This window comes from Tiliqua scincoides, chromosome 3, assembly GCF_035046505.1.
Source record: "Tiliqua scincoides isolate rTilSci1 chromosome 3, rTilSci1.hap2, whole genome shotgun sequence".
NCBI classification, from domain to species: domain Eukaryota; kingdom Metazoa; phylum Chordata; class Lepidosauria; order Squamata; family Scincidae; genus Tiliqua; species Tiliqua scincoides.
In genome coordinates, this window is record NC_089823.1 from 155026591 (window position 1) to 155039644 (window position 13054).

Genomic DNA, 13054 nt, shown 5'->3' on the forward strand with positions numbered 1-13054 from the left:
TGCTTCCACTGCCATTTTTGCTGCTATTTGTAGACTGCCTGGGTAACCACTGGTGCTGAGTCAAGCACTACCATTCCCTCTGCTACCCAAAAACTTCCATGCAAGCCAGCACTCAGGATAGGTTTCAGATCACTCCCTTTATTTCCCTTCCTCTCTTCTTCCTTCATACCCTTTTCTTGAGCACTACCACAAACTGTTGCTCAAGTGCCTGCTGAAAAGCCCTCCAAGAAATCTTCCCCTGCAAAAGCAATCCCAGCTCCCTCAGCCTTAACTTTCCTCCATGATACTAATTAAGGCTACTGCCTAGCCCCACAGGTTTGCTTGTCAAATTCTTTTCTGCCTTTTTCTCCATCTTTGATCCAGGAGCTCCCTGTGTCTTGGCAAACTAGCTCTACAACTCTCACCTCTCACGTGACATGGTTTCAGATCTTTTTATGAGCCCCCCTTTCTGTGCTATTTTTTAAAAAAAATGTAAACTCTGGAAGGACAACTTGAGTTCAGGATCTATTTTTACTTCAAAATAACCTAACAATTTCAGGAATTTTGTACAGCCGAAACAAAACAGTTATAAATAAGTAAAGTGTTATTAAAGTGAACATATAAGTCTTACATTTAAAGAAAATTCATACTAGGTGCATAAAATGTTAAGTACCTTTATCAAGAGATGCGCCAGCCATATGATAAAAACTCAAAGCCGTGTCCACATCATTGATGTTTTTCAGAAAAGTGAAGAAGTTCTCTACCTCCTCAAATGTCAGCCCCTGCAAGAGGAATTAAAAAACAACAACAAAACTCCAGTTTCAGGATGTATACAAAGTAAATGAATGGCAACTCAAACATGAAAGTAGTTCAGTGTGGTTTCACATGGCCCATTTTAAGTCAATCACTGGCATATTAAAATTTAAATGCGAGCTGATGATTCACTTGTGAGACTCCCACCTACGATTTCATTTATTATTTACAATAAGCATACTGCTGGTTTGCTTGCTTTCGTTCAAAACATCTACTTAACTTTTTCCAGCACATCAGGTCAATGTGAACAAGGACAACCAATTCCAAAATGAGGTGGTGGTCAGGGGTAACGGTTTCCAAATGCTCACCAATGGACTGTCTTTATGGCAACACTAATCTTATTAGCACTGTTTACATGGACATGTTAGAATTGGAGCAGATACAGTTATTCCACTGAAAAGCAAAAGGCCAAGTTTCTCAGTTTCAATATATCGCAAAATCATGTGATATGGTGAGTGAAATCATGAATCAGTGTCCTCCTTGTCTACTTTATGATTTTGTCAGGGCAAACTATAGCCATGATGTGATCTTTAAGTTCATGTCTGATTTATATATCTATACATTTATTTATGTACATAAGTCATCCCATTTCCATTTTATTCTCCTCACAACCCTGCAATGTGGATTAGGCTGAGAGATGGTGGCTAGTTACCCAATGAGTTAATGCTTAAAGGGAACTTGAATCCACTGGCAATCCTGGCCCCTTTACCGCCCAGGGCCAGGACCGCAGGTGCTACTCCCCACTATCTGGAGAGGCAGCACACTGCTTCCCCAAACCTCTGGAGGCCATTTGGATGTCTCAGAAGGCCTTCAGTGGGTCAGGGAAGCAGCATGTGGCCTCCCTGGCTCTCCAAAGGCCCCCAGACAGGGGCGGTGGTAGAGGGGCAAAGAAGGTGGCACCGCTCCCAGAGACATGGGCTTGCTCCCAAGTAGACACATAGAGGACTGAGCGATTGCTCACTGTCAAACAAATCAATCCACTGATTTTCAAATAAGAGATAAATCTTAGATCGCTTCCAAGAACTTCTTTCAATAAGGTACCTCCAGTCTGATCTGCCCTTCCAACCTGCACACCATTTTTCTCTCTTATCTGTCAAGAGCTTACTGCTGGCAGCAGTGCTCCAGCTGTCCAACAAGAATGAGGACTGCAGCATGCTAGAGAGGGAATAGGTCCATCAGTCAGCCATTTGGCATGAAGAATTTACCATAAAATCACAAAGTAAAAGAGTGGACAGTGGAACTACCTTAATAATGAAGACACAAGTGGTGATAGAAAGGCAATACTCAGACAGTACACCCCCCCCCCCAATCAGTATCAGAAGTACAAAATCCAAAGTATATGGATCATCAGGCAAACTAGGAAAAAATTAGTATGAAATTGCAAATAAATATACAGAATCATCAGAGCTGGGGGAAAATGGTGAAGGTCATTTTTCTTATAAATTTTTTAAGCAGATGCTGAATTACAGTGAATACACGCCACTTGTTCTTAAAAGTTTTCTGAATAACCTGCAAATTAAAAAATATTTTTCTAAATAAAAACATTAGCCTTGAGCATTCTGGGAAACTGCCACTTTGAAGACACTATGTGCAGTGAAATGCTGTACTGTACATGTTTGCTTGGAAGTCAATCCCAGGAACTTGTATTTAAGATTGCAGCCTAACAGCTGAAATCACTCTGCAAACACTTTAATGGAATGCATCTGTTGCCCTTGTTGTCTCTGAGACTTCAAATGCACAGGTTGAGTGCCTGCTTCAATGCTGGGGACTCTGCAGACGCGTGTGGCCTCTGGGAACCAAGTGCCTCTGGGAACTAAGTGCCAGGTAAGGCACAAGAGTTTAGCATCTGGGCGAGGAGAAGGCAAGGAGACCTCTGAGTTTTGGAGAAGGAGAGGAAGAGGAGCAGGAGGAGGAGGTAAGTGTACTCATTCTAACGCTTTGTCTTTCTAACTCCCTGTCTTCTAACCTTAACCTTACCTTTAAAGCAACCTTAAATCAAAATTGAAAGTTAGCACCTAAGGGAGGTACATAGGGCTACTCGTGAGTAAGAGCAGAGTCCTACTCGTGAGTAAGAGCCCAAGGGTCAGGCATTTAAATCAAAGTTGAAAGTTAGCTGCACCTAAGGTAGCACTTAATCGAAGGAAGGGAGGAGGATAAAGTTAAAAGCAGGTTTTTCTACTTGTTTAAATTAAACCTATACTTAACCCAGGTTAAACCTAATCCAAGTTAGAACATAACCTAAACAGGTCAGTAAATTGGGACACAGGATCTAGAGAGCAATAAATAATTAAACAAACCCAAATAAAAACTAGCTTGAGGTTACAAAAACAGTCCAGCCTAAGAGAACAGAACTAGGAGGGAAAGGACCTAGGAAGGGCCAATTCCCAACCCATTAAGAGCCCCATTAGGCTAATCCAAGCAGTCCATTCAGGAGCCTGCAGAGTAGGTCACGCCCATCAGCAGCCATTTGCCTTCCTGAGCTTTTGTAAACTCACCTGGGAAGGCCAGCCCCCTTTCAACCAGGAAGGAAGGAGGGGGGAGGAGCCAGCCAGGAGTATAAAGCTAGGCGGGCCATCGCGTGAGGCTCTCTGCAGACGCGTGTGGCCTCTGGGAACCCAGTGCCTCTGGGAACTAAGTGCCAGGTAAGGCACAAGAGTTTAGCATCTGGGCGAGTTCAGCAGCAGGGCGAGGAGGCCAGGGCCCCATACGCTGCCCTTCCTCTTCCCTAGAGAAGAGGGCTGCTATCCAGTGTACGGTTTTTAAAAGAACCCCTAAATAAAACAACAACAACAAAAAAGCTATGCAGTCAGACAGCCAGCAGCAGGGTGGGGGCTATCCAGTGTTCTGCATCGAGTGCCACATGTATGATTATATGCCTCTGGGGCATAAGTCATGGGTGTGTCCTCGGTGCAAGGAGCTCCAGGCTCTCAGGGAACGCGTCCGCTCCCTTGAAGCCTTGGTGGCCGACCTGGAGAAGCGCAGGCAGCCAGAGGAGGACCGTGGGGAGACTTCCGGGGACGATCAGGCTTCGTCCCAACCTCAGGCGTGCAGCTCCTCGGCTGCCCGGGTGGGAAGTCTCGGGACTGGAGGACGTCATCCTGGAGAGGAGGGAAACAATCCCCTAGGGGGGACCCCTTCTCCAGGGGATGGGCCCGTATCCGAGCGCACTCGGGATACTCCTCTGTGGGAGGGGGGTCAGGGGCTTCTTGTAGTGGGGGATTCGATTATTAGAAACATAGAGAGGGGGGTTTGCGACGGATGTGAGGACCGCATGGTGACTTGCCTGCCTGGTGCGAAGGTTGCGGACATCACTTCTCGTCTAGACAGGCTGGTAGACAGTGCTGGGGGAGAGGTAGCGGCTGTGGTGCATGTCGGCACCAACGATGTGGGCAAGTGTAGCTGGGAGGTCCTGGAGGCCAAATTTAGGTTTTTAGGCAGGAAGCTGAAAGCCAGGACCTCAAAGGTAGCATTCTCTGAAGTGCTACCTGTTCCACGCGCAGGGCCAGCTAGGCAGGCAGAGATCAGGGGTCTCAATACGTGGATGAGACGGTGGTGTAGGGAGGAGGGGTTTAGATTCGTTAGGCACTGGGGAACGTTTTGGGACAAGCGGGGCCTGTACAAGAGGGACGGGCTCCACTTGAACCAGAATGGAACCAGACTGCTGGCGCATAACATTAAAAAGGTGGCAGAGCAGCTTTTAAACTGATCCCTGGGGGAAGGCCGACAGGAGCCGAGGGGCATCCGGTTCGGGACTCCTCATCCCTATGGGATGAGGATGGGGAGGTTAGAGAACAACAAGACAAAGGCAGGGTAGGAGAAGAAATTGGGAAAGGTAGGGTGATGGGATGTGATAGACGGTTTGGCACAATGAGAGGATGCAGGGACAAAGGAGCGAATAAGCAGCCCATCCTGGGGCATTCCGTGTATAAATGCTTTTATGCAAATGCCCGAAGTCTACGAGCAAAGGTGGGAGAACTGGAATGTCTGGTGACAAGGGAAAATATTGACATAGTGGGCATAACGGAAACCTGGTGGAATGCGGAGAATCAGTGGGATACCGCAATCCCGGGCTATAAACTCTACAGGAGGGACAGGCAGGGGCGTGTTGGAGGTGGGGTGGCCCTTTATGTTAAGGAAGGGATAGAATCCAGCAAAGTAGAGATTGAAGGTGGGTCCGACTCCACCGTAGAATCTCTGTGGGTTAAATTACCAGGCTTGTGCAGCGATGTAATACTGGGGGTGTGCTATCGTCCTCCAGACCAGAAATCTGATGGGGACCTTGAAATGAGGAAACAGATCAGGGAAGTGACAAGGAAGGACAGGGTTGTAATCATGGGGGACTTCAATTATCCTCATATTGACTGGGTCAATTTGTGTTCTGGTCACGATAAGGAAACCGGATTTCTTGACGTGCTAAATGACTGTGGCTTAGATCAGCTAGTCAAGGAGCCCACCAGAGGACAGGTGACTCTGGATTTAATTTTGTGTGGTACGCAGGACCTGGTTAGAGATGTAAACGTTACTGAGCCATTGGGGAACAGTGATCATGCTGCGATCCGTTTTGACGTGCACGTTGGGGGAAGAATACCAGGCAAATCTCTAACAAAAACCCTTGACTTCCGACGGGCGGACTTCCCTCAAATGAGGAGGCTGGTTAGAAGGAGGTTGAAAGGGAGGGTAAAAAGAGTCCAGTCTCTCCAGAGTGCATGGAGGCTGCTTAAAACAACAGTAATAGAGGCCCAGCAGAGGTGTATACCGCAAAGAAAGAAGGGTTCCACTAAATCCAGGAGAGTGCCCGCATGGCTAACCAGCCAAGTTAGAGAGGCTGTGAAGGGCAAGGAAGCTTCCTTCCGTAAATGGAAGTCTTGCCCTAATGAAGAGAATAAAAAGGAACATAAACTGTGGCAAAAGAAATGTAAGAAGGTGATAGGGGAGGCCAAGCGAGACTATGAGGAACGCATGGCCAGCAACATTAAGGGGAATAATAAAAGCTTCTTCAAATATGTTAGAAGCAGGAAACCCGCCAGAGAAGCGGTTGGCCCTCTGGATGGTGAGGGAGGGAAAGGGGAGATAAAAGGAGACTTAGAGATGGCAGAGAAATTAAATGAGTTCTTTGCATCTGTCTTCACGGCAGAAGACCTCGGGCAGATACCGCTGCCCGAACGGCCCCTCCTAACCGAGGAGTTAAGTCAGATAGAGGTTAAAAGAGAAGATGTTTCAGACCTCATTGATAAATTAAAGATCAATAAGTCACCGGGCCCTGATGGCATACACCCAAGGGTTATTAAGGAATTGAAGAATGAAGTTGCAGATCTCTTGACTAAGGTATGCAACTTGTCCCTCAAAACAGCCACAGTGCCAGAAGATTGGAGGATAGCAAATGTCACGCCTATTTTTAAAAAGGGAAAGAGGGGGGACCCGGGAAACTATAGGCCGGTCAGCCTAACATCCATACTGGGTAAGATGGTGGAATGCCTCATCAAAGATAGGATCTCAAAACACATAGACGAACAGGCCTTGCTGAGGGAGAGTCAGCATGGCTTCTGTAAGGGTAAGTCTTGCCTCACGAACCTTATAGAATTCTTTGAAAAGGTCAACAGGCATGTGGATGCGGGAGAACCCGTGGACATTATATATCTGGACTTTCAGAAGGCATTTGACACGGTCCCTCACCAAAGGCTACTGAAAAAACTCCACAGTCAGGGAATTAGAGGACAGGTCCTCTCGTGGATTGAGAACTGGTTGGAGGCCAGGAAGCAGAGAGTGGGTGTCAATGGGCAATTTTCACAATGGAGAGAGGTGAAAAGCGGTGTGTCCCAAGGATCTGTCCTGGGACCGGTGCTTTTCAACCTCTTCATAAATGACCTGGAGACAGGGTTGAGCAGTGAAGTGGCTAAGTTTGCAGATGACACCAAACTTTTCCGAGTGGTAAAGACCAGAAGTGATTGTGAGGAGCTCCAGAAGGATCTCTCCAGACTGGCAGAATGGGCAGCAAAATGGCAGATGCGCTTCAATGTCAGTAAGTGTAAAGTCATGCACATTGGGGCAAAAAATCAAAACTTTAGATATAGGCTGATGGGTTCTGAGCTGTCTGTGACAGATCAGGAGAGAGATCTTGGGGTGGTGGTGGACAGGTCGATGAAAGTGTCGACCCAATGTGCGGCGGCAGTGAAGAAGGCCAATTCTATGCTTGGGATCATTAGGAAGGGTATTGAGAACAAAACGGCTAATATTATAATGCCGTTGTACAAATCGATGGTAAGGCCACACCTGGAGTATTGTGTCCAGTTCTGGTCGCCGCATCTCAAAAAAGACATAGTGGAAATGGAAAAGGTGCAAAAGAGAGCGACTAAGCTGATTACGGGGCTGGGGCACCTTCCTTATGAGGAAAGGCTACGGCGTTTGGGCCTCTTCAGCCTACAAAAGAGACGCTTGAGGGGGGACATGATTGAGATATACAAAATTATGCAGGGGATGGACAGGGTGGATAGGGAGATGCTCTTTACACTCTCACATAATACCAGAACCAGGGGACATCCACTAAAATTGAGTGTTGGGCGGGTTAGGACAGACAAAAGAAAATATTTCTTTACTCAGCGCGTGGTCAGTCTGTGGAACTCCTTGCCACAGGATGTGGTGCTGGCGTCTAGCCTAGACGCCTTTAAAAGGGGATTGGACGAGTTTCTGGAGGAAAAATCCATTATGGGGTACAAGCCATGATGTGTATGCGCAACCTCCTGATTTTAGGAATGGGTTAAGTCAGAATGCCAGATGTAGGGGAGAGCACCAGGACGAGGTCTCTTGTTATCTGGTGTGCTCCCTGGGGCATTTGGTGGGCCGCTGTGAGATACAGGAAGCTGGACTAGATGGGCCTATGGCCTGATCCAGTGGGGCTGTTCTTATGTTCTTATGTATGTTCTTATGGCCATTCTAACTCCAGGCTTCTGGGAAGTGTAACTGAGTCAGAGGAAATAAATGGCCTGGATGAAAGAAGGTACTACCATAAAAATAATGTAGTGAGCTGTGAAATGGAGAGATTTGACCTCAACATTTCTTCCAGAGTGTTCTCATTGTCACTTTCTCTGGCTCATAACAAAAATTCAATGACATCAATTTACTGCAATGTATGTAGTACGATGGATGAGTGGGTTTAGCTTCACTTTCTGGGGCCCAGGAGATCAGCAGAAGGGAATATTGTGAATCCCTGCTGCTTTAACACAACTGCTATAGCACTGGGCCTTGAATAGAAAGAAGGCTGAAAAGGAAGTTGCAGGTTTCTTCCTTTGCAGATGTGTTCAGTTATGGGGAAGAAGCGGATGCCACAGGGCAAGATTATGGAACTGATAAGGATGGGGAAAAGAAAACAAGTGCCAGACATTTTAAACTCAATGCTTGTTCAACTCCAAAACCCACAGCCTGAAGGCAGAATAATGCTGTAAATTATTCTTAAATAGAATCATGCCAAATCGTGAAATCTGAAGGATCGCAGAAATGGAAAGGAGTTGGAAAGGAAACCTGAGTTGGAAGTAAATCCTTATTATTCTGAAGGCTGGTACCCTCTGCCTCTGATGATTCATTGTTGTTTCCATTAAGGCAATTCTAATGGTGTAAATTGTTTCACCCATATTTCAAATCATATTTCATTGTTCTTTTAGTCTGTTGTAAACTTTTTTTGATAGCGGTGATAAATACTGTGATTTACTAGAGCTAAACCCAAACACTAGCAGCAATATATATTTATTCAAGTCTGTGCTGCCACCACGTTACTTCAGAAGTATAGCAATGCAAATCTTTGGTAGCAAAAAGAAAAATATAATTGGTTGGCAGTGGCATAGCTAAAGGGGTGCAGAGGGTAGCAGTTTTACCGGGCATCAAGCTGAGCTTGACACTAGTGACCAAAATTGTGAAAATCTTGGTATGTATGAACTTGGTATGTACATCATACCATCATGTTATATATCACTGTAAAGCTAATTTAATGTAGAATGCAATGAAACAAACTGCATTGGAATATCTGTATTCTATCAAAAGTTATAGCCAATTAACCTGAAATATGAAAACATAACTGCCTTATGGAATAAAAAGTGGATTTTTTAAACTCAGAACTGACCTGAGCATGTGACTGATTGAGCCAATGACATGCTATTATGTTATTGATTTGTTGCAATATGTTATGATACAAGGGGCACTTTTTCAAGTGGTGCTCTTCTTATATTTAGCAGGTGGAGAATAACCATCCACTCTAGTACAGTGTCTTGAACCAATTGGAGGCATGCTTTTTATTTATTTACTAAATTAAATTTGATTTTGTCTTGAAGGGGGGGCTACAAATCTTCTTTGACCCCATGTAACAGACAGATGCCTTAGCTAGGCCACTTGCTGGGGGAAGGTGGCACAGCAAATGGATGGTGAGCTGCTGGAGGGAAGAGGCAGGTTTTCCCCCCAATTTTCACTTTTTAAAAAGCCCGGGCATGACATCGCTTCTAGTTATGACATCACTTCTGGGGCATCATCATTTTGAGCTTGGCACCGGGCTAGCAGTCACTGCTGGTTGGTTATGATATGAACTTTCATAGTATGGTTCGCTTCATACATCTAAAATAAGCTCTCTCTGAACTTGAAAAAGAACGACACAACGAGTGAAGAGGGGAGAAATTCAACTCAGGTGGTACTGGTGTTAAACAATTATTAAAGCATAAGAAAAGGATTAGAGTGCTCAAGAGTCAAGACATCAAGCCTAACATACAAAAGGGGATGCTGAACCCTCTTCTCACCTGACACTTTTCCTATGCTAACCCTCCATCCGGGTAGGCTCCCAAATTCATCTCCTAGGCAAGGGGTGAAAAGTAACTGAGCAAATAAGATTGTAGAGGAAAAGTCATGGAAAGTTTAAGCAAGCACCCTGCATTGGTTCCCTGCAAATGTTCCCCCCCTGCTTTGCACACTGGTGACAAATACGGAATTGAGAATCTTGTGTTCGCCAGCATCTAATTCACTAACCATCTAGTTCTACCCACAGCTATACAGGGGAAAAGCTATTTAAAATATTAAGCAGAAACCAGTATTTCCAGCCATCTGATGGGTGCACTGAATATTATGCTGGAAGGCAAATTCTGTAATTTGCAGCACAGATACATCCATTCTATATTATATATTTTGTTGGTGCTTTACTGTACAACTCACCTTGAAAGTCCAAAAAAGTTAAATGCAATTTCATTTACTTTTTTTTTTTTAAGATGAAGGACTAAAGATGAAACTAAACTAAAGATGAAATATATTCGTCAATAAGCATTTTGTACACACAGACTTCCAAGACAAGCCATTGATAATAGTTTTTTTGCAAGGCCAACCAAATCCACGCAATGAACTGGAATGACAGTGGATGGGTGCAGACGAGCACTTTGTAATAGATGGCCCCTCTAATTTAATTAGTTACTGTATAACTCTCTGCAGAAAGCTGTCACAAGTTTGCTGTGTGACTAAACACAAATTGCTACTCCTTGCCTACAAGTTCAGTTTTTAAAAATGGCTTGCCCTAGAGGTTACAAATGAAGTGGTCTTCTAGTACAAAACCTTGAGCTTTTTATTGCAAACTCAGCCTTGAATACTATGAGTAAAATAGTTTTTTTTTAAATGAAAGTAGCAAATTTTGAATTGTTCCCCTTTGGCAACAGTGTGGGATCTGTCCAAGATCTAATGTAACTAAAAAGATGGACAGGACCGTGCTCTCTGCATGTATCAATTAAAAAGGTTTTTTGCAGTCAGATTCCCCCCCTCCCTTGAAGGAAATGGATGGAATCTGGCCTTTAAGGGGTCATGGGTACAGCTTTGCCTCCCCTGCCCACCTTCATGTGTGAATTCCCCCACTCAGATTTCATGGTTCATCATTAGAGCTGATCAATATTATTCATGGTTAACACACACTCAGGAGCAAAGAAAGCTGGGTAATCATTCTTAAACATCAGTTAGACATACTGTCTTACTGTGGCCAAAGGGCAAGAAGCATGCATGCAAGAGGAGAGGGACTGGATGGCAGGCTGGTCATCTTGGGCCTGACTTCCAGTCTCTTAAAAGCCCACTCAGTGGCCATGCTAGCATTGGTTGGCAACCTTCAGTCTCGAAAGACTATGGTATAAGCCTACAGCACCCGGTATTCCCAGGCGGTCTCCCATCCAAGTACTAACCAGACCTGACCCTGCTTAGCTTCTGAGATCAGAAGAGAGCAGGGTAACAGTCCCTGAGTGCACCAGACAGTCAGACACTCTGCCAAAATATCACATATGTAGAGCAACAATTTAAAAAAAAAAAAGTGAAAAACTAGAACAACTGACCTTTCTGCTTTGTAAAGAAGGTAGGTAATAACCTGAAGGATTACATTAATTTATAGAAAACAGAGTTAGACGCAGTGGGAGGGGAGAGCCTTCTGATACAAAGCAAGAAAAGAGAAGATTGAGAAGAAATGGAAGGGTGCGGTTAAACAAAAGAAGAACATTTAGTCACAGCAATGGCTTCCACATACGAGCTGATAAAGAATGAGATACCATGCCTTCATAGCTAACACAAAGAGAGCTTCCGCCTAGCCTGAAAATGCCATGTATTAATTGCTCAAGAGGAGACAGTAATTCTACAATCTATTAATGAATCACTGTTCCAGTGAGGTACCAGGAACTAGAGGAGTATTTTAATGATGCTATAAAACTATAAACAGACCATCTGAAGAACTGAAGTCATTACTGACATAACCCAGCAAGTCAGATTCGTTAGCGCCAGTTTAGGAAGGTACATTGTGCTTTGTAGGTTTTTCTGCAGAACCACTGACGCTCACATCTGCCAGGAACAGAGTGCTTCAGGGATCATTAGCCTTCACTAGCTTTACAGGATGCGTCACAAAACTACTCAGATAGTGGTTATAGAAATACCTGGATGGATAAATAATAATAGCATCTGCATCAGTTCAGTAAATGCAGTTTGTGCTGACAGCATCATTTAGGCAATGTAGCCAGAGCCTATGACATTGTACCTATGGTCCAGCCAAGGAATTGACACAGGAAAAGAGACAAAATTTCAGGCTTCTTCAAATTTCTGTCAGTGAAAGCTGAAGAAAAAAGTACTGGTTGCATACAGAAGGGGAAACATTCATTGGAGGAAGGGGGAACTTTGTACCCATGCTAGATTTCTGCAAGATAAACAACAAATGTATTTTGCATAAATGTTCCCATTATAAATTTACAGCACAATTCTATGCACATGTACTCAGAAGTAAGTCCCATTCAGTTCAATGGGGATTATTCCCAAGCAAGTGTATATAGGATTGCAGACCTCTTCTCTGAAGTAAGATCTATTGGTTTTAATTGAGTTAACTTTTAATTAAGCATGCTGAGAACTACAGACTTATCTTAATTTTCAGTTTATAATTCAGCAACACATCCAGCAATGTGGGTGGGTGAAAGGATGAGTGGTGCTTGCTTCTCATTTGAATTGTCAAGCAATATTACCATTACACCCTGACCCGATACCCACTCCAACACACTCTGGAGCCTCCTCTTTACCCATCAAACTTTAACTTTAACCTTTAACTTTAAGGTATGTACCTCCTTCCCCCTCATTTTCTGACAAAACCCCATCACCTCCTTCAAATGTTAAAACTGAAGTGATCTACTGCTCTGTAAATGAAGTGAGGCAGAGAAGAATGCTGCAGTCTGAGGGGATTAGCGCCTAGTAATTAGTACCCCTTCATGCTCTTTGTTTACTCTTTTTACTGGATCAGTAGCTGAGCAGGGAAGACAGGACTGCTAGATCTATTCACTTCCACCATCCCAAGCTGGGGGGGGGGCATTTGGGAAAAACCACTTCTCCCAGGAGAGCATAAAACTTCATGCGGTTTTTATTTAAACTCAAATTGTAGTAGTGCCCATAAGCTATCAGATATGATACTGACAACCCACTGAATCAGTGGAGCATAGGGGGGAAAACCCCATATCCATGGGCCCTATGGGGTTGGCATTCCCATACCTGCCGTGGCGCCACCTCCACTCGCACACCGCCGCCGCTGTCTCCGCCCACCCTCTAGAGCCATTCTGGAGGGCAGGTGAGACTCAGTGCGACCTTTCCCCTTGGTGTTCCAAAAGCTGCCTGAGCTGTTCCAAAAGTACTGCCTTAACAGTACTTCCAGTTTTCCACAGGAAAATCAGATGTACTTTTAACAGCACTGCAGGAGCCTCAGAGGGCTTTTGGAGTGCCAAGGGAAGGTTGTGTGAGGCTC

At 44.7% G+C, this 13054-nt stretch overlaps 1 protein-coding gene across 1 annotated transcript in view; it reads right to left on the reverse strand.

The window, feature by feature from the left end:
* MICU1 (mitochondrial calcium uptake 1) overlaps positions 1 to 13054 on the reverse strand; it is a 171302-nt gene that overhangs the window by 33917 nt on the left and 124331 nt on the right. The window contains exon 10 of the mRNA XM_066620365.1: positions 653 to 761. Within this exon, the coding sequence (XP_066476462.1) occupies positions 653 to 761 (109 nt within the window). The remainder of the gene's footprint in view (positions 1 to 652; positions 762 to 13054) is intronic.